At 32.8% G+C, this 25,898-nt stretch overlaps 3 protein-coding genes across 6 annotated transcripts; 2 read left to right on the forward strand and 1 right to left on the reverse strand.

Annotated features, from left to right (window-relative positions):
- The first annotated feature begins 1,785 nt into the window (after nt 1-1,785).
- Nucleotides 1,786-5,902, forward strand: LOC25500028 (actin-related protein 2/3 complex subunit 5A). Its single transcript, XM_013588344.3, has 4 exons — nt 1,786-1,979; nt 2,093-2,165; nt 3,050-3,150; nt 5,592-5,902. The coding sequence occupies exons 1-4, from the start codon at nt 1,882-1,884 to the stop codon at nt 5,725-5,727; spliced, it is 408 nt and encodes a 135-aa protein (XP_013443798.1). The 5' UTR covers nt 1,786-1,881; the 3' UTR covers nt 5,728-5,902.
- Nucleotides 5,903-7,111: 1,209 nt separating this feature from the next.
- LOC25500029 (hydroquinone glucosyltransferase) lies at nt 7,112-8,730 on the forward strand. Its single transcript, XM_039828680.1, has 3 exons — nt 7,112-7,856; nt 7,972-7,980; nt 8,013-8,730. The coding sequence occupies exons 1-3, from the start codon at nt 7,112-7,114 to the stop codon at nt 8,495-8,497; spliced, it is 1,239 nt and encodes a 412-aa protein (XP_039684614.1). The 3' UTR covers nt 8,498-8,730.
- Nucleotides 8,731-11,680: 2,950 nt separating this feature from the next.
- LOC25500032 (uncharacterized) lies at nt 11,681-16,479 on the reverse strand. Of its 4 annotated transcripts, none has more exons than XM_039829310.1 (4): nt 16,344-16,479; nt 15,755-15,832; nt 15,106-15,226; nt 11,681-14,971 (listed from the first exon to the last, which is right to left on the reverse strand). In XM_039829310.1, exons 1-4 carry the CDS (start codon nt 16,351-16,353, stop codon nt 14,926-14,928), a joined length of 255 nt encoding a protein of 84 aa, XP_039685244.1. In that variant the 5' UTR covers nt 16,354-16,479; the 3' UTR covers nt 11,681-14,925. The 4 variants fall into 4 exon arrangements, with proteins under 4 accessions (XP_039685244.1, XP_024628455.1, XP_039685243.1 ...); XM_024772687.2 differs by having other exon boundaries at nt 15,707-15,832; nt 16,344-16,473; XM_039829309.1 differs by lacking the exon at nt 16,344-16,479 and adding an exon at nt 15,979-16,337.
- Between the last annotated feature and the right edge of the window lie 9,419 nt (nt 16,480-25,898).

Genomic DNA, 25,898 nt, shown 5'->3' on the forward strand with positions numbered 1-25,898 from the left:
TTTGCTAGGTTTCCCCACACCCGAAATACTTCCCCCATTTCTTAACCATGGAGCCTAAAAAATCGGAATATTTATGCCATTTCCAATTTTCCATCTAGCACCTGATCGAACAATCCTCCTTGCACAGAATATGGTATGTCAAACAAAGCTTGGGTTGTGACCTATCTTCGCATTCAAATAGTCACTACGAGGGAAGTACCGTGCCTTAAAAAGTTTAATTACCAATGAATCAGGATGGGTTTGAAACTTCCACCCTTGTTTACCCAACATTGCTAAGTTGAAGGCCGTTAAATCTTTAAAACTCACCCCACCATATTTCTTGTGCATAGTAAGCTTCTCCCAGGAAAGCCAGTGAATACCTCTATTATTGCTTCCTCCATTCCCCCACCAAAATGAATTTAGCATTTTTTCAATAGCATCAATAAGAGAAGAAAGTAACAGAAAAATGCTCATAACGTAAGATGGAATGGCTTGCAAAACATACTTTATCATAACTTCTCTACCAGCTTTTGGTAAACACTTACTGCTCCAGGAATTGATTTTCTGCCAAACTCTATCTTTAATAAAGCTGAAGGTTGCTTGTTTGTTTCTTCCTACCATAGAAGGTAAACCCAGATATTTACCTGTGCCAAGAACAGCTTGTACTCCCAGAATTGATGTAATCATTTGCTGGACATTATTATCCACATTCCTACCATAGTAAATTTCAGACTTCGGCAATCTGACAATACAAAAACATTTTTTTTTTTAGCAAAGTATTGTAGATTCTTTAATTTTGGTATTTATGGAATCTGACAATACAAAAACTTTTTTTTTAGCAAAAGCAAAGTTAATTCATTTCATTTAAAATTAGCCGATACAAAGGAGTTGATACATTATGAAAAACATGGGGTTAACGTGGAATAAAGACGAAGGAGAGTTGATACATTATGAGTAAGCGTTAGATAAAATCTTGAAATCAATTTCAAACAGAACAATATGCATTCCATTTGAAATGATCACTTTCAGAGCTTCCAGTAAGCCTAGAGTTCCAGCTTTTAGAATGATGAAAGAGGAAGGAGAATAATCTGATTTTTCCAACAAAAATTGACCTGTAGAGTCTCGAAAACACATTTCGTACCCTATAATAGTATTATTGTTGAAAAAAGTGGCATCAACGTTACACTTGATCATGCCTAACGTAAAAAGTTTCTTTTACTCGAGTGACTATCGTGGTTGGAGAGGTGTCCATCTACTCCTATTAATGTCCACCAATTTTTCTTATATATCTTCGGTTAATCTAATACTCTCTCTGTTTTTAAATATAAGCAAAATTTACTATTTAGGTTCATTCAATTAATGATGTATGTGGTCTATACATCATTAAAATTGACTATTTTGAAAGAGAGAGAGTACACTTTATACTCCCTCCGTCCCAAATTGTATGACGTTTTGAGCATTTCACACATATTAAGAAATGTAATTAATATTATGTGGGAAAGAAATATTATGAGCTGTTTTACAAAATTGTCCTCTATAAATGATAAGGGAAAGATAAATGAAGGAATTGAAAGAAGAGAGAGTAATAAATAGTTAATGATATAATAAGAAAAATAACATTAATTTTTCATTGGTACTGTAAAACGACATATAATTTGGGACAAATATTTTTTCTAAAGCGACATACAATTTAGGACGGAGGATCAATATTCTAAATTTTTCCAAAAAAAACCCATTAAATACATGGTTCATTTAATAGGAGTTGACCGTTGACTAAAATTATTTGAAAATCCCCTAAAAAAAGTTATTTGAAATAAAAATACAAATTCTTAGGTAGGAAAAACATTTTCCGGGAAAATTGAAGCTGAATCAAAAGCTGCAAAGAAAATCACTCTGATTTGTATGGCAGGATCAGAAGGATTCGTTGAAGCTGATAATGCAGAAGCCATTATTACAAGAATTGAACACAAAACACGCAAGATCGAAGCCTTACTCAAACAGTATGTAACATTCATTACCCTCTCTCTCTCTCTCTCAATTTCATTTTTTTTTTTGTGATGAATCAAATGCTGAATTTTTTTATCAATTTTTGTTAATTTTTATGCAATTTTAGGTATAAACCAGTGGAAGCCCTTAAAACTGCACTTGAAGGAACCTATGCCATGACTAGTGATGAACGTTGCAAGGTTTTTTCTTTTGCCCCTTTTACTATTTTTATGCATTTTTCGATAAAGATTTAAACTTTATTACTATTGTGTGCTTTTATTTCACGCATCTTGTTAACCTCGGGGGCACAGGTAGGAAACTATAAATATAATTTTCTGTCTTGAAAATTTAAACTGTCATTTTTTATTAAGTAATAATTATATTACTTTTTAATAAAAACTTACTTTATTTGGTGTTTAACCAATGCCCTGGGAGCACCGGTTAACATTCTCCTTATTTCATTTGGGTTGTTAGAATTGAATTAGCTTTTGTTACTTTAGAGCCAATACTTCTAATCAAAGACGTGTTTGGTGCCATGTCTGACACCGACATATGTGATTACATTCTATTATGTCATTTTTTTTTCAAATAGATATTGGTGTTAATGTCATTGTTGTGTCCAATGTGTTTTTGTGTCTGTGTTGCATTGCTTTAGAGTTTTGTACAATTGGAGTTTCCAAATGACTTAAGACGATAACTTAGGACCTGTTTGAATTGGTTTATTTGAGCTTATATACTGACATATGTTTTGTGAGACTGATTAGGAGAACTTGAAAAACAGCTTATGACAGCTCTTTTCAGTATTTTCATAAGTTGTTAAGTTAGCTTATGAAAACAACTTATAGCTTATACAAAAAATATTAACTTTATTTTATCTTTCACTACACAAATGACTTTTACATAAGTGTTTATCATGATAAGCGTTTGTGCTATAAGATGCAAATATAGTTGTTTATCCAAACAGTGGCTGATTGATGTTAAAGAAACAATTTTTTTAACTTTATTTGCAATGTGAAGATTTCTAATTTGTTGAATTCACAGTATATTTCTCATGTATATATATTTTTTCTTTCAATTTTGGTAGTCAGCACATTGGATTGTTGTGCATAGAGCAATAATGGCTATAAAAGATGTGGATGGAATGCTTTCTTCCTTGGATCCTGAATACTATGATATCCTAATGAAGTGAGTGGTGAAATATTTGTTTGAGCTCATTTTTACATGTGTGTTTTCTTATTTTTTTTGGATACAAATTTGCTAGGATGATGGTATAGTTCTGATAATCTGAGGTTTATAGTTAGTGATCATTACATGGATTCCCTGCATTCCATGTATAGAAACTTAAGGCACATTCATCGTCAACTTTGCCTTTCCTTTCTTGACATGCATTTAGCTATTGAATTTTCAATTGGGAAGAACAGCTTTAAACAATTTCGATGAGCTTATTAGAATGCAAAAACTGTTTGTCTTGCTTTTGCCATCTCATTCATTAGGAAGATAGAGGTGTGTTATATGTAATATCACTGCAAACTTGGTCCTCCTGGCATGCTTTGTGATGCACTGAAACAACTACACCTAGAAATTGGAATATGGAACTTTATTATTTAATATAAATAATTTGTATTCATAGTTATTCCACAAATGGAATGATAGTTTGATGGCAAACTCATAACATATGTTTGAACAGCACTAAGGAGTATTTAATTAAGATGGGAATTTATCAGATTACCAAGTTAGGAAGAAAAGAACAGTTTCTTATATTTTTCCGTTGTAGCAATTCTGTTTTTGACCTTTTCTAGTTCTGTAAAATCTATGGCATGTCTTTGTCCAAAATTTTTAGTAGCCTTCTCAGGTTCATAGGTTCACAAAAAAAATGATATTTTATATAGTTTGGTAGTGAGTATTTCCAGGAATTTGATTGGGTAATTGTGCATAATTTCAAAGTAATTATTACAGTCCTATTAGGATACTGAATAGGGAAGTTATAGAAGCTTGTTTACTTCCTGTCAAGTTCAAGGGTTTCTACAAGAGCCTGCTAGTTGTGAAACGAGATGCAGATTGTATTTTGCTTACATACATTATTCACATGAAGCCGTGTACCAAGTCACTGGTCTCCATGCTAGAAGTTACCAGGCATCTCTCATGTGTGTGCATAGAGACACGACCACAGAATTCCTTAAGAAGTGTCTCAATCTCAGATCTGAAATATTTATTCCACAAATCTAAAACATTTTACCGTCCTTTTGTTTTTGGAACCTTTATAACTAGTAGAGGAAACAACACTATAGGTCATATCCTGAAATCTCCAAACAAGTTACTATAAAATTTCCTTGTTACCTCAACACAAAAAAGCGGTGGCTGTTTGCTGCAGGATGTTTGAAGTGTACCGTAAAATAATATAGAGAAAATGCTTTTCAATGTGGCATTCACATTTTTCAACCCAATACAGAGAAAATGCCCAAACCACCTAGGAACACTCTTCAACTCTCACTTTTTTATTGGGTGAAATCAATGTGGATCCTACGCTTTGGAAATGGGTCCCACATAAAGTGGTGGGACCCACATGGATTCCACCAATAAAATGAGTGAGTGTTGAAAAGAGAGTGTTCCTAGCACTCTACTTAAACTTCTCGAAGGTGACTTCTTTCCTGATAACTTTGGACTCTTCGGGTCGTAATTCTCATGATACTTAACCGCTTCCCATTTATGCCCAGTTCACAAAGTTGGTTGCTTAAAAAATGAACAAATACTCTATTCATTATATATATTGTGCCCTACACAATGGTCTTACACTGTAAAAAGGGCAGACCTTGTGTTATCTTGCCTTGATAGAGAAAATACTTCCCAAGTGGTGATGCTTAAATTTTGCGAAGGAGAAATCTTACCAGATAACTCCAAACTGTTTGCTGCTGTATTTGCATGACATATTGCATGTCTTCGCCCTGTGTTTTCATGTTCCAAGGAGAATGTAAAGAGGAGTCTTACTTGGTTAGAAACTTCTAAAAAGATAAAGTAAATAATCTTTTGTTATTGATGCCACTTTCAAGACTTGTACTGAGTGTTGAGAAGATAAAATAAGATAGTGCATACTTATCCACTTATCCCTACTTATAAGATACATGCATATATTAGACTGCAGATCATTCTTATGCAGTTGAGTATAGTACTAGCAACTTTTGATTTAAATTTTCAAATATAGATTTTATATCTCTAGTATAGTATTAAATGTGATGGACCGGTGTGACAAGTTTTACGTTGTATCATTGCCAGCTCTTATCAGTGTTAAAACATTGGTACTGAACTGATGAAAAATTTGTTAAATTATATGATGGAATGTCAATATATGTATCTAAAATGGTAACTTTAATTAAATGCTACGATTTGTTTGAACAAAATTTCTAAAATGTTATATAATAGTCGTAATTCTGTGTAAATGGCGGGTCTCTGATTTATTTGATATGGCAGTGTACTCTTTACCTTTTATTTATTCTTGTGGAAATATAATTTTTTAACAAATTTAAGCGTGTATGATTACTGATATAGTCGATAAGCTATGGTCACTATTGTAATCTATGATATTTCCATCTCTTTTATTTGTCTTAAGAAGTTTTATTCTCCACACACAGGTATTTATATAGAGGCTTATCTACAGGAGATCGTCCAACATGTGACCAATGTCTTCGGATTCATGAAAAATTGACAGAGAGAGCAGGCCATGGTTGCATTCTACGTTTCTTGACTGATACTGTAAATACTGTTTGATTTCTTAGTTTTTTCCTTTTGATATTTTGAGTTACCTTTATGTGTTTGCATGACTACAACAATCAAATGTACTGAGATACTGGGGAAACATATTTTTGGTACTATTTGGTTTCACTTCGAGTGGAGACCATAGGAATTGATTTTATCCGTCAAAAATGATTTTATTTGTCAAAAATGGTTTTGGTAAAAGTTAAGATGCTTGGTTACTGGCAAATAAAATAAGTTTTGCCTCTAAATCTCTGTTTGATTATTGGTGATAAAAGGTGGCTTTAGCTGAGGTTCAATTTTAGTTTTGCCTAATTAATTTTTTTCAATATTACTTTTGATAAAAACTTAAACAAAATTTTGAATGTGATCCATTCAGCCAAATGAAATGCGATGTGCTTGATCTGTGATGCGTACACAAATTGCTCTTTAAACTTCACAACTTGCTCTCCCATACCCCACAATTACCTTAATACCCCCAACTGCAGTTAGCTACCCAACTGCAGTTGGCTCATGTCCCAGCTACACTTAACTGCAGTTGAAGCCTGATAACATATTTTTAATTGAATTCTAACTGCAGTTGAGAAGATGTTGAAGGGAATTGTAGCCACAAATAGAACCACACTCATATTTAGAGAGCTTGAGTTGTTCATTCTGTTCTCTGTTTTGGGACTTATCCATCTGCGTTAATACTCTTCTTTGCGGTGATGATGATGATTTATCTATAATGATGAATTCATGTTTTGGTGAACATTAATATGGACTAAAGGGAAAAGAGATATTTTGTGAGCAATAATATTGAAATTAGGAGGACCATGCATGCATAACAGAAACAAACAAACTCCATGGTCTCCATCAACATATGACTGACTTGGATTACAGACTCAAGTCAATAGCAGCCACTGAAGTATTGGGCTGTTTGTTGTTATCCGGCAAGTGTTAGATTAATAATCAACTAATGAAAATGCTATAATAGTTGAAATGTCTACATGAATCGATGGGTGGGTTGTTTGAATCTGGGTGTTTGAGTCAGTCTCCAAATGCAGTTAAGTGCAGCTGGGACATGAAGATTAAAGAGCATTTTCCTAGTGAATGACTCTATCTTTTGGTCCATACATTTATAATTTTTAGAAGTGAATATCCATCCATAATATATGAACCATAGAAACAAAAATATATACGCAAGAGCTTACGTTACCTATTCAAATAGAAATCAGTGTAACCATCAAGTATAGACCAATTATTATGTCAATCTCATTCCTCAGGAAAGAAAAAACCAAAACTCACTTGTTATAAAAACCATCTTTAACAAATTAAATACTCATCTCACAAATTCTCTCTTCTATAATCACTTATCTCAACTTCTATACACATCATGAATAAAAAAACATACATTGCTATGGTTCCTTCCCCTGGACTTAGCCATTTAATTCCACAAGTTGAATTTGCCAAACAATTACTTCAACAACACAATGAATTCATTGTCACATTCATCATTCCAACACTTTGTCCTCTTACTCCTTCAATGCAACAAGTCTTGAACACTCTTCCCCCAAACATAGAATTCATTGTTCTTCCTCAAGTAAAACACCTTCCAGAGATTAATCTTGAACCTGCAACACAAATGAAACTCATTGTGAAACATTCTATTCCATTTCTACAAGAAGAAGTAAAATCACTCATTTCCAAAACTAACCTTGTTTCTTTAATCTTTGGTCTATTCTCAACCGATGCACATGAAGTTGCTAAACAATTCAATTTATCTTCTTACCTTTTCTATGCCTCGGGTGCTCTTTCATTGTCATTCTTTCTCACTCTTCCGAATCTCGACGACTCTGTTTCCTCTGAAGCAGAATTCTTAGAATCAGCTTATGAAACTGTGAATATTCCAGGTTGTGTCATCCCATTTCATATCAAAGATATTCCAGAAATAATTCTATGTGAAAGATCAAATGTAAATTACAAAATATTTCTTGAAGTTTGTCAAAAACTCACATTAGTTGATGGTTTTATAATCAGCACTTTCACTGATTTGGAGCCAGATGTTATAAGGGTTCTTCAAGAAAAAGAGAAACCTTGTGTTTATCCAGTGGGACCCATTATTAGAAATGAGTCTAATTGTGAAGATAACATTAATTCAATGTGTTTAAGGTGGTTGGAGAATCAACCTCCAAATTCTGTTCTTTATGTATGTTTTGGGAGTGGTGGAACAGTTTCTCATGAACAACTGAATGAGTTAGCATTTGGATTAGAATTGAGTGGTAAAAAGTTCTTGTGGGTTGTTAGAGTTCCAAGTAAAGATGTTAACTCTGCTTATTTTGTTGGAGCAAAAGATGATCCATTAGAGTATTTACCAAATGGTTTCTTGGAAAGAAACAAAGAAAATGGATTGGTTGTTCCATCATGGGCACCACAAGTTGAGATTCTTGGTCATGGATCAATTGGTGGGTTTTTGAGTCATTGTGGTTGGGGTTCAACTTTGGAGACTGTGGTTAATGGGGTGCCTGTGATTGCATGGCCTCTATTTGCAGAACAAAGGATGAATGCGAGATTATTGACAGATGTGCTCAAAGTGGCTGTGAGGCCAAAGGTTGATGATGAAAGTGGGATAGTGAAAAGAGAGGAAGTTGCTAAATGTGTAAAGAGAATCATGGAAGGTGATGAAAGCTTGGAGATACAAAAGAGAATTAAAGAATTGAGTGATGGTGCTGCTGTTGCAACAAGTGAACATGGTTCATCTAGGAAAGCACTCTCTTCTTTAGCATTGAAATTACATAACTTTTGAACGGCATGTGTATACATTTTTGTCTTGTACATGTTTACAGTAAGCTTTCTACTAGTAAGGATCAATGATTTATACAAATAAGCTATTTTCATCACTGTGATGATGATTAACCAATCGTGCTCCATTTTGTAAAGCAGGCTGATTTTACCACTATTTATTTCCATTTTTTTACAACTATGTCAAGCACTTCCAGTCAGTATGTGCTTAACAGAATATTGGTGAAATTTTTGCAAGTTTTGTGAATTTTTTGTAATTTTTCTTTTGAAATGTTAATTTATCTACACCCTTACCCCTTCCAAAACGAGTCTCATCTTGTTCTAAAAAAAATAAAAATAAAAACTAGTCTCATCTTCAAATTTGTATAATAAAAGAGTGAGTGTTGGGAACTCGAGAACTTTTGCAATATCATTTTCAGTTTAAACTTTATCTTTAATATTGTTGTGATCTTGCAAAATTTTATTTGTTTAAGACATGAGGAAGTGCTTCAAAGTTTATATTACGCGTCTGTTGTAGATTTAAAAATATATTGTCTTCCGTGAGCTTCATTATTTCTGCAATAATATTTATAACATTTTACCCGATATATTTTGTATTGTTCTAAAAATATTTCTTCTAATATATAAATTTTCTATTATTAACATGACAATAAAGTTTAAGAGTATAGCTAACAGTTTAAGAATATAGCTAATTAATCTTGTCATTAATTTTCAACATTATGCAAAAGTAAAATGAGATTTTGGTATGCAATCAACCATTTCAGTGTAAAATGGTATTTATAGTACGTAGAAATATTTAAGTATACAACTCTGAGAATGTACGAGTGTTAAATCTCTTGAAAGAGAGCTTTGCCACCCAATACAGTCCTACACTGCTGGAGGGATTAGACTTTGCTTTTGCACGCACAAATACCCAGACTACACCCAAAAGCATCGAAACAAATTCAAATCTTCCAACACTCATAAATTATTACTAGCTTAGACTGTTGGGTTCATCAAAATTCCAAGTATTTCTCTTGTTGAACATCTTTTGCCCTTATTCGAACTACCATTCGTGGAAGAACATTAGGTTGATCTTTATCACCTTTGGTTAGAATTTCTCCCCCTTTGAATTCCACTCTTTCCATTTGTACTTTTTTTCCTATCACTTCTCATCACCATCTCTTCTCGAAACATGTTCTCGTAGAGCTTTGTATACAGTTCCGATAGCGAAACTTTCTGTTATTCGAATTTCATGAGCTTCCAAAGAGCTTTGGAGTTCTTCAATCATCATATTATTTACATTCTTTGATTCTTCGATGGCCACAGCAATGTGATCAGATTTATTAGGTAATGTACGCGCAATCTTTTCCACTATCATACAATCAGTGATGGCCAATATTCATGTGAAATAGGTTGATGCATTTTATGCTGCCTCCATCTGCAACAACTCAAGTTGTCTCCGTATAGATTGTAGTTTCACTTACTTTTTTTTACCTTTTCTCCGCCAATGCAGTACTTTGCAAGAGAATCTCAAGCCTCCTTTGATGTTGTTGCATTTAAAACCTTCTCAAAATTATTCACATCAACACATTCTGTATCAAGAACATGACTTTGCAATATTTTTATTTTTATTTTTTGTATGCAGCTTTATCTGCATCAGTTGGATTGTTACCTAATTATTGAAATACCAATGCCACTGGATCGAGAAAATCTTGAAAACAAAATAAGAAGTTTCACATAATTAACAAGAAGGCACTTTAAGGTTATGAAGTTATATCAATTATTCATGGAAGATGAGTTCACCTTCAATTTTAGCAATTTTGTTCCATGTAGAGCTTTAATATAAGAACTCTGAAGAAATTCCATCGAAGGTTTTCTAGCGTACTTTGTAATTGAACAAATGCTTTACATTTGAATTTGTTTATTTCTTAAAAAATAAATTAAAACTAAATTGGTTTGGAACATGTAAATTCCTGATCATTTGATTGGTTTATGTATATAAGATCTAACATTATGATCTCTTGTTAGATTTTGCAGCAAATTCGAATGAGTTTGAAAGTACATTGATAGCTGTGATGCAAATAATTTGTATTCCATTTCTGTTTCTGAGCTTGCTCATGTATTTTATTGCTCTTGGGTTTGCTAGCAATTTGTGCCTTAATAGGTTTACAAATGGGCCAAACTAATCACACCAGTAGTTCATTTACACTTCAGTATTCACTGATTTAATTTTAAGTCATCACATTATTCATGTAACATAAAAGTGATCCACTTTGTTCATGTCTCCAAAAAGTTTACTAACTTGTCTCTCTGATGATTATGGTAAAACTTACAGGCACAATTTTGCATGAATTCTTCGATTTAACTCTTTGTTTAGCCAAATTACTTCAAACTGCATAATTTATAGTGGTTGTTTCTCATTTTTTAGTCCAATCTAAGCTCCTTACTTGGTATGTATTTTGCCAATAAACTCACCCCTACCCTCCAAAATCATGTCCCAAATATAAGCACAAAACTGGCGAGTATGTCTGACTTTAGACGCGTATATAAGAGTAAAACACATTTTGTTTGCTTGAAGTCCATTTATATAAAGGGTTGCTCTTAAATTCCCGAATTAGATGCATACTTTGAAATTTCAACAAAGTCATTGTGATTTTTTCAAACTCGTCGTTCATCAAAACATACACAATTATAGATGTTTGGATTGGACAATGACAATCTATACAACATACTTCAAATTGAAAGTTGTTTGATGTCTAGCTTGTGTTGGTGTCGGACACATGCAAAATATGTATGCTTAAATTTGATCACTATATGCTTACCTTCAATCAATTACATTTTCTTAAAATTATTACCTGTATCTATATGCGCGTTCCTGTGATGTACTTTATGCTCGTAGGCGACAATAACATAGACTCGCCCAAAATTAGTAAACCGAAAGAATGTATCTGCATTGCCAACGATTCTCCAAATGTCGACTCTAGCTACTAACTTGACAAAGATAAAATACAAAAATCGTTTAGAAACCAAACATGCTTCAAGCCAACTTCTATATACAAGGGTCTCAAATCCAGTATGTACCACACGAAACAGCCACTCCCCTAACACGCAGACCCGGAGTATAAAAACGAAGACTTGATTGATTATAGCAATCTTGAGATTGCAACACCATTTTTGTAAAACAAACAAGGAGACACTTTAAACCTACTCAAACTCCATGTCAATATAACATCTTAATCTGATATACTATATCATCCACATTGATTCAAGAAAATAAGAATAATTGGATGCAGATCAAAATATAGTTTATAATACTGAAGATTAACAGTAACAAACATGCAGCAATAAGTCTTTCTACACCATAGAGTCAACTGTCAAGCTCTTACACATAGAAACAAATTCGAGACCACAAAACAAAGATAGCGTAAGTTTGTTTCTTTATCGCTTACCTTTATCCTTGCAATATATGTTGTGTTACTTTGTTTGATATTCACACACTTATTGTTTCCAATCTCTTTTATGTGATTTTAAACTGTCATATGTAAACAGATTAAAAAAAAAGAAGTTAAATACACCCTCCTTCCCCGAACAAGGTCTTAGACCTCCGTATAATTTGTGTTCAAAATAGGATGCGTATAACATTATCAATCAATCTCACTGCAACTCTACTAAGTGAGGAGGATCTAAAATAAACAACTTTGGTCTGAATATTAATAAGAAACCATTAAAATATGGCATGTCCTATAACATCCAATCAATAAACATTTAAATTGAAATGAACACACAATCAATCCAACTAAACTTGAAATTAGGTAGAAGGAATTTCTGATAGGTTGCACTTCAGGTTACATGCACACTTTAGTGGTTTTGGATCAGCAGATATAGGTCATTTCCTGGTTGAAGAGAGAGATTGAGAGAAAGATGTTAGAATAAATACATATACTGATTACGAATAATTAATAATGTATTACTAATAATAATGACTTCAACCGAATAGTCAAACCAAGTAATTTAAGCTAGCTGTGTACCTTAGAAAAAACTCTTTTTTACTTCTTAAATCCACCCCATGTAATACGCACATTTGCTTCATTTTGTAGTTGATTTTTTCTGTCGCGACTGATGAGAACTATGTTGTAACTCAGTGTTCCCAAATAACGCAATAGGCGTTTGTTAATCATGTCCTCAGAAAACAGGGCCACATAACTGTCGGGACTTGCTCTAGTTTCAACTAGGTTTTCCACATCAACCCAAAATTTCTTAAGTACTTTATTATTTGAAACCATATCTTTTATCAGATCAGCAAACTGGGATTTTTGTACCCTCTTTATCATCACTCTCATTGCCCATGACATGAAAATTTGACATAACGTACATCTTTCAGCAGTCCATTTCACTTTCAGGCGCCAAAAGATTATATCCTTTAAGATTTCATAATCAGCTTCATTGCTCCCCTTTAGAGTTGAGTTGTAGTTAAAACCATCATCACTCCACTGGTCTAAAAACCTCTTACGGTACCCTGGGTTTGAATAAACCTCAATTGGAGGCAAGTCTTCCCAAACATTAATAACATTTTTCTCTTCAAACTCCGATCTCAACCCTTGCTTCATCTTTTCAAGTGTTACATCCTTTTCCAGACCTAGAGTCTCATAGTCCCACCAGCAGCCTCCAAGGTGTGACATTTTCTTTCCGCCATACTTAGAGCTCATCTTGCTTGAAACATAAATCAATATTTCTCCAATGACATAGGGAACCATCTTTCTGTCATTGGTATGATGTTCTATTGCTGCAGCCCTTAAAAAAATTGCAGTCAAATCCTCAAACAGTCAGTCTACTTTGTAACAAATCCTTTTGGTAAAATTATATGCGTGCCTCATCTTTTCTTGCCTAATCTCTTCTATTGAAAAGGGAAAAGAAGAGATCAGGCAAGAAAAGATGAGGCACCCATATACTTTTACCAAAAGGATTTGTTACAAAGTAGACTGGCTGTTTGAGGATTTGACTGCAATTTTTTTAAGGGCTGCAGCAATAGAACTTCATACCAATGACAGAAAGATGATTCCCTATATCATTGGAGAAATATTGATTTATGTTTCAAGCAAGATGAGCTCTAAGTATGGCGGAAAGAAAATGTCACACCTTGGAGGCTGCTGGTGGGACTATGAGAATCTAGGTCTGGACAAAGATGTAACACTTGAAAAGATGAAGCAAGTGTTGAGATCGGAGTTTGAAGAGAAAAATGTTATTAAGGTTTGGGAAGACTTGCCTCCAATTGAGGTTTATTCAAACCCAGGGTACTGTAAGAGGTTTTTAGACTAGTGGAGTGATGAAGGTTTTAACTACAACTCAACTCCAAAGGGGAGCAATGAAGCTGATTATGAAATCTTAAAGGATATAATCTTTTGGCGCCTGAAAGTGAAATGGACTGCTGAAAGATGTACGTTATGTCAAATTTTCATGTCATGGGCAATGAGAGTGATGATAAAGAGGGTACAAAAATTCCAGTTTGCTGATCTGATAAAAGATATGGTTTCAAATGATAAAGTACTTAAGAAATTTTGTGGAAAACCTAGTTGAAACTAGAGCAAGTCCCGAAAGTTATGTGGCCCTGTTTTCTGAGGACATGATTAACAAACGCCTATTGCGTTATTTGGGAACACTGGGTTACAACATAGTTCTCATCAGTCGCGACAGAAAAAAATCAACTACAAAATGAAGCAAATGTGCGTATTACATGGGGTGGATTTAAGAAGTAAAAAAGAGTTTTTTCTAAGGTACACAACTAGCTTAAATTACTTGGTTTTATAATTTGGTTTGACTATTCGGTTGAAGTTATTATTAATAGTAGTATATTATTAATTATTCGTAATCAGTATATGTATTTATTCTAACATCTTTCTCTCTCTTCAACCAGGAAAGGAAATGACCTATATCTGCTGATCCAAAACCACTAAAGTGTGCATGTAACCTGAAGTGCAGCCTATCAGAAATTCCTTCTACCTAGTTTCAAGTTTAGTTGGATTGATTGTGTGTTCATTTCAATTTAAATGTTTATTGATTGGATGTTATAGGACAAGCCATATTTTAATGGCTTCTTATTAGTATTCAGACCAAAGTTGTTTATTTCAGATCCTCCTCACTTAGTAGACTTGCAGTGAGATTGATTGATAATGTTATACGCATCCTATTTTGAACACAAATTATACGGGGAAGGAGGGTGTATTTAACTTTTTTTTTTTTAATCTGTTTACATATGACAGTTTAAAATCACATAAAAGAGATTGGAAACAATAAGTGTGTGAATATCAAACAAAGTCAACACAACATATATTGCAAGGATAAAGGTAAGCGATAAAGAAACAAACTTACGCTATCTCTGTTTTGTGGTCTCGAATTTGACCACGGCCCTCCATTCAGGGACCTCAATAGACGAATAATGCGACTTCATATCCCTTAATGTATGCTTGGTGCTTCTAATATCATTATCCCACAAGATGCACTGAAATCAAAATTATCACACAGCAACATCTTTTAGATAGGACCATGACACCCACAAGTCGACAGTGCATATGATAAAAGATAACATGTTAGAAATTCTGTTGTAGTTAATTTTGATCAAAGAAAAAATGTTACCTTCCTAATATATTCTTTTTGGGTATCCTCATAAGAAACTTCGCCTTCAGGTGAAAATATTGAAGGATTCCAAAGTGCCCCCTCTTGCAGCCATCACCGACGAAGCCCCTTATGCCAAACCCTGTCAATTAGAAAATCAATATGAAAAGTGAGTTTCCAGTCTCTCATGATGAAAAATAAGCACATATATTGTTGTAAATATGCAGATATCTCTAAGGGTAGAATGGTGTCTTCAATTATTAGGAAAATAAAATCTATAACTATTAGAGTATATTGTATTTCCTTATTTCCCGATTGGGCTTAGCTCATATATCATGATTCAAGCTTGTAATCCAGATTATCAAATAATTTTCAAAAGCTCAATTCTCATGGTATAAAGAACTCCTGATCTTGGGGTTTTGCTTCCGAACCCGCCTTCATTGAAGAACTCATTAACAAGGACAGAGATTAGGTTGCAACAGAACATGAAGTAAGGAAAAGACCATACTTCTGAAATTTATGTTAAAAAATACTCAGACAGGTTTGTTTCATGGAATAGTCTCTACTACAATTCTAATAAATAACTGAAAATTGCTAAAATCTTGAAGAAGAAAAAAAGCACCCGTAGCAGATTTAATGTGTTGGAAATCGTCATACTCAAAGACATCACCATTTGCTATAACTGGAATAGATAGTGCTGACACAACATCGGCAATTCCACTCCACTTTGCCGGATCTCTGGGCCTATCTAAGACATATGTAAATAGATTAAAACAAAAACGTAAGGCAGATTTTAAAGCAACAAAGATTGTCAATAGTTTGGCATATTGTAGTTATTTGGAATAACTTAGCTGTCTGAAAACAGTTAACATATCTAGAAATTACTAATCCTACCTTGATCAAGTAAAGTCGTTGTAGTGATCAAGTAAAGTTGCACAATTTTGGATAATCGAACCATATTCAAAGAGATTAATCTAATTGTTGTGCACATCATCTACAACCATTTTACAATCCAACTCAAAAATCATCTTTTGGTATCCCAAGAAAGAAATACATTGAATGCTTAGCACAAAAAGAAAATTGATATTGCTTCAAGAAGATTGAAATTTGGGAGAGATTGGTACAAAGAATGCCTCTTTCCACTCCAGATTATTCAAAAAACGCAACATACACTTATACATGTTTCAAATTCAAAGCCTCCTGATTCCGATCCAGATCTACAAAATTCAGAATAAAAGTTAATAAAAAACGCAACTTACACTTATACATGTTTCAAAAAGCCTGCTGATCCATCGTGTCTCTCGATTTAGATCTACAAAATAAAATATTCAGAATTAAAGTTACAAAACACTGAACAGGTGAGAAAGAAGAGAAAAAAATAATAATTTGATATTGTTTCATTCACCAACCAATAAAAGAAGATTGAAATTTGGGAACAACGCCATTTTCGGTTTTACTCCGTTAAATTTTTATTTTAGTTTTCGTATTTGTAAATTTCTGGAAAAAATTCTGAAAAGATGTGGTTCATTGTTTTCATTAAAAAAATAATTTTAATAGGACAAAAACCGAAACAAAAATTTTACTATTAATCCAAGTCCAAAATATAAGATGGGAGAATTGTTGTTCCCACATTTGGTTTGGCTATGCCAGACGAGTAATTTACCCAAATGCCCTTCGGCAGTTAACTGCCAAATTATGAAACCGGCTGCAGTTAACTGCCGAGGAAAACTTCGGTAGTAAACTACCGAGGAAACTGAAAACTTCGGCAGTTAACTGCCGAGGAAACCTCAAATTTGTTTTTTTTTTTTTATTCTTTGAGAATATTCCGCGGTCTTTATCATTTTTGATTGATTTTTCTTAATAATTCGTTTTTAATTTTATTGATTTGCCTTCCTTATTTATTTTAAATGTATTACTCCTTTAAATCTTTTTTTTTTGTTATAACTGCTTTTATCTTCAACAATAGTGAATATTTTATTTTCAAATAACTTTCTCGGAATTTTCTTCTTTTACTTCCTTTTTACGGAAATATTCACAATTATTTTAATTGTATTACTCATTTGATCTTCTTCTTTTTTTGCCTATTTTATTTCCAAAGAACTTTCACGAAATTTTCTTCTTTTATTTCCTTTTTCTTTGTTTTAGGCTTAACATTTAAGTCCTCAAAAAACATTTCAATAAGTGTAAAAATTAAGTATTTGAATATTGTTTTGCAAATTACTTAAATAAAAAAAAAATCTTTGTACACAATTATTTTAATGTAGAAAATATAACAACATATTATACCTTAAAAAAAATCGTTGTGCACAATTATTTTAACGATTTTTTTATTGTTATTTGTATTTAAGTAATGTGCAAAACAATATTCAAATGTTTAATTTTTACACTGATTTAAATGTTATTCTTATTAAGATATATAGACATAAGTATAATACTCCAATTGTTTAAAACGTACCAAAATAATGATTGAAACATTCAAAATCAATAAATATTATTAAAGACAATTTATGGTTTTTGTCAAAAAAAAAAATTGATATTAATGACAATTTATGGATTTTGTCAAAAAATAAATAAAAATTCAGGTTTGAGATTTCCTCGGCAGTTAACTGCCGAAGTTTTTTTTCCTCGGTAGTTTACTGCCGAAGTTTTCCTCGACAGTTAACTGTCGAAGGGTATTTGAGTAATTTACTCGTGTGGCACAGCCAAACCAAAAGTGGGAACAACAATTCTCATAAGATGGACCGACTAAACTGCAAATGACAAAAATGCCCTCAAAGTTCATCTTCTCGAAACTAAGGCTAGGTGCCTTTTTTTGGTCTTTGATCAAAATTCGGAGAAAATGAAATAATAATGTTAACATTTGGGTAAAGAGCATGGTGGTAAGGTGAGTTAATTGGGAGACCAATTTTGTTTGATTTTTAGTAAACAATGAATGCAATAAAGTTGGTTAGGCAAAGAAGAAAGGTGTGGTTCATTGTTCTAATCACGGGTTTGATCAAAATACTACTTGTAATTTGCCCAAGAATCATATACTCCAGCAATATTTTTAATTTGATCCATCCATTTTCCCACCTTGAAATATAATATTTTTTCTAATATTTTAAATGCACCATATTGTTGCCAATCAAATCAATTGCTTAAATTTCTTTATGTGATTTTGATATAACAAAGCTCTAAAATGTTCTCTCTAATTGTTATGCATAGAACCTAAGAACAAAACTAAAAGAAAAACAACATCAATCTTTTTAAGAAAATAATGTGCTCTTTCAATATATAATGATGATACAAAATTGAAGAGTATCATCCAAGAGTTGATTGAAGAAAGTGATAATGATCCAAAGCCAAAACAATACCACCGAAATTTGTACACAAAAGGTTAGGACAATAGCCCTTAATTAAAATTATAACCAACCAATTTTCAACAAAAGTGTAGAAAAGTATTTATTGTGAAATTGATATCAATAGAAGGCATGGTGGAAACATCCCGGGATTGAGTGAAAATGAATGTGGCGTAAGTTGTGGTTATAAAGGGTGAATGGAAATTAAAAAAAAAGTACACTTTAAATTTTTCCATTTTGTAGGTTATAATTTAAGGACTGTTAAGAGATACATCCAATGATGATGGTGTAAGAAATTATGGAACGTTTGAATAGTTTGTTAGGTGCAAAAATCGTTACTATTAGATTCTTAAAACATGGCTATAGAAAAACAATGATGTTTCTGTTCATTAATGTAACGTCTTTGTTATTTTTTTGTTTAGAGTGAGATCATAACTCATTGTATTCTAATGCATTGTATGATTGATTTAGCATTATTGTGAAGAAAAATAATGTGATAAGTTACATATTAGATTAGTTTATTAAATTGAATAATTCGAGAATAGAAATTAAGTCTTTTTTAGAGGTGCCACATAGGCACAATCCTAACATTAGAGTGAGTCAAGTTTAGTTTACAAAGAAAATAAGATATAGATAGATAGATAGATAGATGCGACACCCATCCTGTTCCTCAGCTCCTAAAACTTGTCATGCTTCACAAACTTTGTTGGACGTCTGCTTAGCGGTTTTAGTCTCCCTTTATTTACTTGATCTCTAATATAGTGATTCTTTGTCTCAATGTATTTATGGTAAAATGTCACAATATTTTTTTCGATAGGTAAAATTTCATAGTGTTTAATTTAAGTTTAACAATTAGATCGAAGAAAAATATGTCAACTTGTAATTTTTTTTCTTGATTTACATTGTATTTCAAATGGTTGAAGTAAAAAAATAATATTTTTTTAATATAGTTCCTAATTTTCACATATTCTTTTCCCATAACCTATAATATATTAAAATAGACCTCCGAAGTTATTTGTTTACAACTCATCAACTATACGCTACATAATTACCTCACATCATCCTCTAATCCAATACTGCACTCCAAAAAAATCATTCCCCAACACTTCTTTTAATTCATTTTATTCTCTTTTTTCTTTTTTTTACTAACTCTTCCTCACATTTTCTACTCTCTACGCCTTTTTTAATGGAGGATAAATAATAACTACAAATATATTAAAAAAGGATGATAAATTTTGTAACTTAAAATTACTTGCATTGTTTCAATTATAAGATTAGATAGAATAAATAAGGGTGAGAAGTTATGCTACATGGAAGAATGTTTTTTTAGAGGTGACGCATATGCATAATCATAGCTTAAGAATAATGAGTCAAATTTAATTCATGGGAAGATCTTTAAGGTACCATATCATCATAATGCTAGATCAAGAGTAACTCAAACTTACTTTACAATATAAATATAGAAGACAAATATATAATTGATATAAACACTTATACATTCAACTTAACCTCATATTTTCAAATATATAAAATCCATATAAACTTTATTAAATTAAATCTAAAAATATTGCTAATAAATTTATTAAACCTTAATTAAAAGAAAACAACTAAATGGAAATAAAGTCATTTAATTATCCTTAAAATAAAGTAATAATAAAACTTTCTCAAAAGAATGTGAGTATAGTTAGACAATTTCATAAGATGCACGCAAATTTACTCTTAATTGTAGGAAACTCAATTGATGGAAAGTATGAAGGTCAGCCAATTCCATGGTCAAGGGTTAAATTTCCATGTAACTGATCAAAACATGATTTTGACTCTCCAATTTTACGAAGATCAAGAACATTCCATTAGAATTTTGAATAGATGTGTGCTTCTACAATTAGTTACCTAGGCCTTGAATAGATGCGTACTTCTACAATTAGTTACCTAGGATACTTGATCTTATAAGAACCTATTCAATTAAAAATATAATAAGAGTATTTTCACTTATTACAAAGATACGGATACTTGATCAAATTAAACTAACACCTATGGATAAAGATTCTTAATTTCTCTTGTTCGACCCTTTAGGATTTTTGGTGTTGAGAGTTTTGAGTTTCTTGTAAGATCCAACCAAATCCTCCTCTATCTTATGACAATTAGTCGAGAAGGAAAAATCTCTAATGGATATAGCAACAACCACATGTTGGCTTGGAATAAAAATGAATAAAAAAATATTCATTTTTTATGCATTTTTAATATGTTTCCTTACACATGTTTAGTGAACTCTTGATCTCACAACAATGTTAAATAAAAAATAATAATGAAAAAATACTTTAATTTCAATGGAAAAAAATGCAATCACCATTTCATATATGAAGTGTCCTTTCAACAAAACTTTCTCTTTCCCAAAACCTGTGCATTTGAAATCAAGGAAAAAATATCCATTAGAGAATACGAAAAATTATAGAAATAGAAATACACACACTAAACTTGAAGAGAAAATCAAAACTATCAAAAAATGAAATGGAAGAAGAAATGAAAAGGATAACATATGCAATATATATATAAGCTTAGAAAAAAATGAAGAGGATTGATTAAGAATATGAATAATTTTAAAATGTAACCCCTCAATATTAATAAAATGGATTATAATATTGATAAAAGGATATTGGTAAACGGGAGTTACATATACAATTGGCCAGCCCCATGTAATAAGTGTTGTCAATTATCAATCAAAAATTAAAGAAGTGATTTTTTTGGCTGGTGCTTAAGAAACTTGAAATTGGTGAAGCAATCAGTTCAATGAGGCAGAAGTTTGGGTCCAGGTTTTTAATCTGGTTACATGAATGAATATACGAACGACGGTAGGAATGTTAATTGGCTGCCATATTATGTGTGGATTCGAGTAGCTCTTAACATTGCTTAGGAGAAGCATGGTCTTTGAGAAGGAGCAGTCAATGTCTCTTTTTCAAATATGAGAGACTTGGTGTATTTTGTTAGCTGGAGTAAAATCAAACAGGCCTTAGTGGCTAGTATTTGGCAAAAGATGGTTAAGATACCATTAACAAAGATACTATTGAAACACTTAAGGTGAAACTTAAATAAATGTTGGCCAATTTGACCACAAATTCGATTGTATCTATAATGGGGAATTCATATCATTCCTACTTGAAATCAAATGGTGAAAGTTGGCATGTGTTGCCTTTGATTATTCATAAATTTTGGGATAAGAAACCAAAAGGAGTGGTTAAAACCACAACAGACGTAACTCTTGAAGGCAAGGAGATATGTTACAGACTTTGGTTTATTTGCAAAAATATCTCTTTGCTGCAAGTAAATTATTATCCTAAAAGCTGAAAGTTTTACCATTTACAAATTGTCAAAGGAATTGATTTCTTTGATAAATATGTCGAAATAAAGGCATATATTGAAGAATATAAAGCCTACTTTGTGAAATAAAATTAGCACAAGTGATAAGATTCGACAAAGAAAAACATTCGGCTTTGAATTAATAAGACAATACAATACATTGCCGAAACATTATAAGTATGGATGCTGCTATGTCACAACATAAATACATAACAGTACCAAGACAAAAGGAAGCAAAAGTTGGCATTATAATGTAAAACAAAATTGTTGCCAATTTATGGATGCCTAGAACTGCAGATACCCGTTAGGCCGTTACCATAAGAAAAGGTCCAAAAAACGAAAATGCCGTAAAAACCAAGCAAGCTCGAGGTCAAGGCGGCATGACAGACAGAAGTTTGTCGTAGGGTAATCCTCATCTGAACCAGGAAAGGGTGAATCGACGTTGCGGATCCGTTTGATTCCGTTGCAAAGCTCGTAGGGAGGGCAAGAAAACTGGTATCTTAAACCTGGAAGCATCGGGCGAAAGCAGAGGGAATCCCAAGCAAAGCGTGGACCCGCCGTATGATGATGGAGTTTAGATGTGGCACCCACATTCAAAAGGTCTTGAGTTCCAAAGGCAGCAACCTTATTGGTGATAACCATTGGGATATCAGTAGGAAGCATTTCCATGTTTTGGGAACGCAAAGCAATATCTTAAGAACGCGTTGGGAAATATGACTCAAAGAGCTTTCTAGCGGGAAGCCAACTACAAAGTAGTTCCTCTAAACAAAGGGAAATTTCTTTTAAAAGGAGTTTGTAACCGTTGTTTCCTTAAAGAACGACACATTGTTGATGCCATTAAGGGAGGTTTTCCCGAAAAACAATCTACCAAAGCAGTTACACATGAATGGAAAATGCAACCCACTCAAGCGCTAGAAACGATCAAGGGGAAAGAAACTAAATAAATCATGTTTGAAGTGGGGTGACTTCATTCTTTTCAAAATAAAATTATTCAAAAATGCCAATGTTCTCCTCTTTTGAGTCGTATCGTCGAAAATGGCATTTTTGGGGGCATTTTGTTAGCCTATAAATTCAACAGGCTCATTTAATATGGTCAACATTTGTTTGACCTTTTACTTTGCAGGAATCGAAGGCTTTCTCATTCCAAGGATTAAGATTTCAACAAAATACAAAGCTAATGCGTGTTTTGAAGTTCGATCGAACAAAATCGAAGAGAACCTGCGTCGAAGTCAAGCAATGAACGTGGGAAAGCACGATTTCAAGCTTGGAAACGGTTTCCTTAGTGGAAACGTGGGGCAAGCACTTGTCCAAGATGGAGGAAGTTCCGATCATGGGGTTAGTGGTTATCCAGTTAGGTTTTTAGTATAAATAAGTGTTTCCAAGCCTGAAAATGGGTCTCAAATCATATACATAATTCTACAACACTCAAACTACCGGTGTTTAGGGAAACGAGTTATACATAATGTATGTAAATTGATTTGTAGACCACCTTTATTTTGTTTTAATGCATTGCATTTACCTTTTCCTTTAAGTTTACGTGCTTAAAGCCCTTTATCTTTTTGTTTTTACTTTATATTGCTTTTGTTTGCAATCTCAAACCTGTTGAGAGACAATGCCTTTTCTTTACAAACTCGTCCTGCTCTCTAAATAACCTGAGTGCATCTTGTGACTCTTTTTCAAACCCTTTTTCGACCAAAACCTTTGCACAACATGCTCCCGAGATCTCTACTTCGGTCTTGCTTGTAATAATCAGAACTAGCCCGTAGTTTGCTGAAAACACATGCAAACACACTGAAGGAAGCTTTGAAAGATGAGAAGTCTATTGAGAAGGAAACCAACGAGATGAATGAGGTAAAAGAGGTTGTTGAGCTGGAAAAGGATTCTTACAAGAAGAAGGTGGGCGAGCTTAAGGAGGAATTGGCTACTGCTAAGAATTCAGTTGATGAAGTACGGAGGGAGCTTGCCCAATATTTTGACAGTGGCTTCAAACGCTACAGAATAAATCCTTCACTTCAATCTGGATGTGAAGGTGGACGAGTTGGACTCTTTCAAAATCTTGGTCGATGGAAAGCTAATAGATGAGGAGTGATGGTTTTCCTTCTTTTTTCTTTGTAAATTATTAGTTTCTTTTTATGCTACTCTTTATTTGTCGTTTTTTAGTGGCTGGTTTTGTAACTTAACGTACTCTAGCGATCTCTTTGGAGAAACCAAAATGGAATCCACACCCCAAAAACGATCCAAAGGGTTAAGTTGCTAAGCAACCAAAATGGGAATCTCCATGCTTTGAGAAGTAGACATAACGTATAGAATACGCCAGAGGGTGTTTATAAGAAAGACTAGTCACAATGGTAAGTTAGACTCCATGTTGTTGTTTGAATTGAATGAATATGAATATGAATATTGTTTTGTTTTATGTGTTTATATTTGCAGTCGAAAATGTGGAGGGTTAAAGATGATCAGGGTCGTATTATTACTATTCATTCTGATCATGCTCCTGGTATGCTTTGGTTTGATTCAGAATTTCTGTTTGTTAAATTCATATTACGGTCATAATTTATAAAGTTTCCTTTTCAATTTCAAGTTTAGGGTCTGTTTGGATTAGACTTATTTGAGTTTATATACTGACCTAAGTTTTGTGATACTGTTTGGGATAATTTATAGAAACAGCTCATGACATTTTTATAAGCTCGAATAAGCCAATTTCTTATACATAAGAGATTATCATGATAGGTGCTTGTGCAATTAGCTGTAATTAAGGTTTTTTCGAAACAGGGTTTGCATCTATGTTAGTCCTTATTTTGTAAACTTTTTATGAAAAATAGTTGCTTTTAGTTCCTCTAAATAACTCATATTAAAACAAAAATAGGGACCGAAAGTGAATACAGTCTATCTTGGGGTTAAACTCTAGATATAATTATTTTATAGGGACTAAAACATATTTATTCATATTATTTATTTCAATAATTAGAATTTTTGTTTTGCAAATGATAATAATGTTGAATTATTTTTCATACAACTAATTAGCTTTTTTATCTGAGGTAACATTTTGTCATGTTATGATTGAGAACTATTTTCCCGTATGAGAAAATAACGATTGTTGTGTTTGAAATTTGCAGGAAAATCGACTTTGACAGATTCCATTCTTACTGCTCCTGGAATTAACGTGCAAGAGGTTGATGGAGATGTCCACATGACATATAAGGTTTTAAAAAACAATATTTTACCGAGAAAAAGGCCGCGACCAGAAGAGTGGAAGAAGAAGAAGAATTGATGTTGGAGATTATGCTTATGTATAAAGATTCGATTGCATTTTTTCTCCATATTTTATCACGTTCATGAAAATAGTCTTTTTCTTTAAAATTGATATTTTTTGGTATTATGTATGACACATTGTTTCAATTCAACCCAAATTTTTGCATCTACACCGGAATTGATCAACCAATGCATTCCTCATCCAATTTACCAAGTCAACTCTAAAGGTTGAATCTACTAACTCTCAGAAAAAAATTGTTTAGAAACCAACAGGGCTTCAAGCCATCTTTTATAGCCTAACAACCAACTGGTACAATGCATCAGTGATAGACTATTATTTTTCAATTTCAAATTGTTTTATTTATTTTTATTTATTGATCAAAAATATTTATTTCGTGAATTTTTAAATATGTCAGTGTATTTTTTTTTGATGCAATGATGACAAATATGTTCACATGTTTTTTTTATGTTTATTAGTGATAAATATATGTCCGGTGCTTTTATGTGTAAATGAAAATATATTTATGGGGTCCAGATATCGTCGATGAACCGCCACCACCTGTCCCTTCATCGTCTTGGCGTGTCTTAATTCCATTGTGGTCATTAGTTTCATTCAACGTCGTCGTTGTCATGTAGAGCTCTGGCGCCGACGCTGTTATGAATTAGTTTCAATATGGTTTTTGCTATGTTTTTTAGTTCATGTTTTATTGGTGTTTGTTTTCATTTTGTTCCATGGAGATGAAGATGGGTGGTGGCTTTGTTACGACTCTGTGATTTGGTATAAGATATGGGTTCTTTAGTTCTGGCGTTGTTTTGTTGGATGCATATTTCGATTCAACATGATTGGTTTTATCCTGAAGTTGATCGAAA

The sequence above is a fragment of the Medicago truncatula genome, chromosome 8, assembly GCF_003473485.1.
Source record: "Medicago truncatula cultivar Jemalong A17 chromosome 8, MtrunA17r5.0-ANR, whole genome shotgun sequence".
Lineage (NCBI taxonomy): Eukaryota > Viridiplantae > Streptophyta > Magnoliopsida > Fabales > Fabaceae > Medicago > Medicago truncatula.

What these genes read in the sequence shown, in the direction of transcription:
- LOC25500028 (XM_013588344.3), top strand. Translation starts at nt 1,882, where the DNA reads ATGGCAGGATCAGAAGGATTCGTTGAAGCTGATAATGCAGAAGCCATT. An exon ending in ATCGAAGCCTTACTCAAACA is followed by an intron (nt 1,980 to 2,092) that starts GTATGTAACATT and finishes ATGCAATTTTAG; the next exon opens with GTATAAACCAGTGGAAGCCC. An exon ending in CTAGTGATGAACGTTGCAAG is followed by an intron (nt 2,166 to 3,049) that starts GTTTTTTCTTTT and finishes CAATTTTGGTAG; the next exon opens with TCAGCACATTGGATTGTTGT.
- LOC25500032 (XM_039829308.1), bottom strand. Translation starts at nt 16,078, where the DNA reads ATGATGTGCACAACAATTAGATTAATCTCTTTGAATATGGTTCGATTA. An exon ending in ACACATTAAATCTGCTACGG is followed by an intron (nt 15,227 to 15,706) that starts GTGCTTTTTTTC and finishes TCTAATTGACAG; the next exon opens with GGTTTGGCATAAGGGGCTTC. An exon ending in AAAAAGAATATATTAGGAAG is followed by an intron (nt 14,972 to 15,105) that starts GTAACATTTTTT and finishes TTTTGATTTCAG; the next exon opens with TGCATCTTGTGGGATAATGA.
- LOC25500029 (XM_039828680.1), top strand. Translation starts at nt 7,112, where the DNA reads ATGGTTCCTTCCCCTGGACTTAGCCATTTAATTCCACAAGTTGAATTT.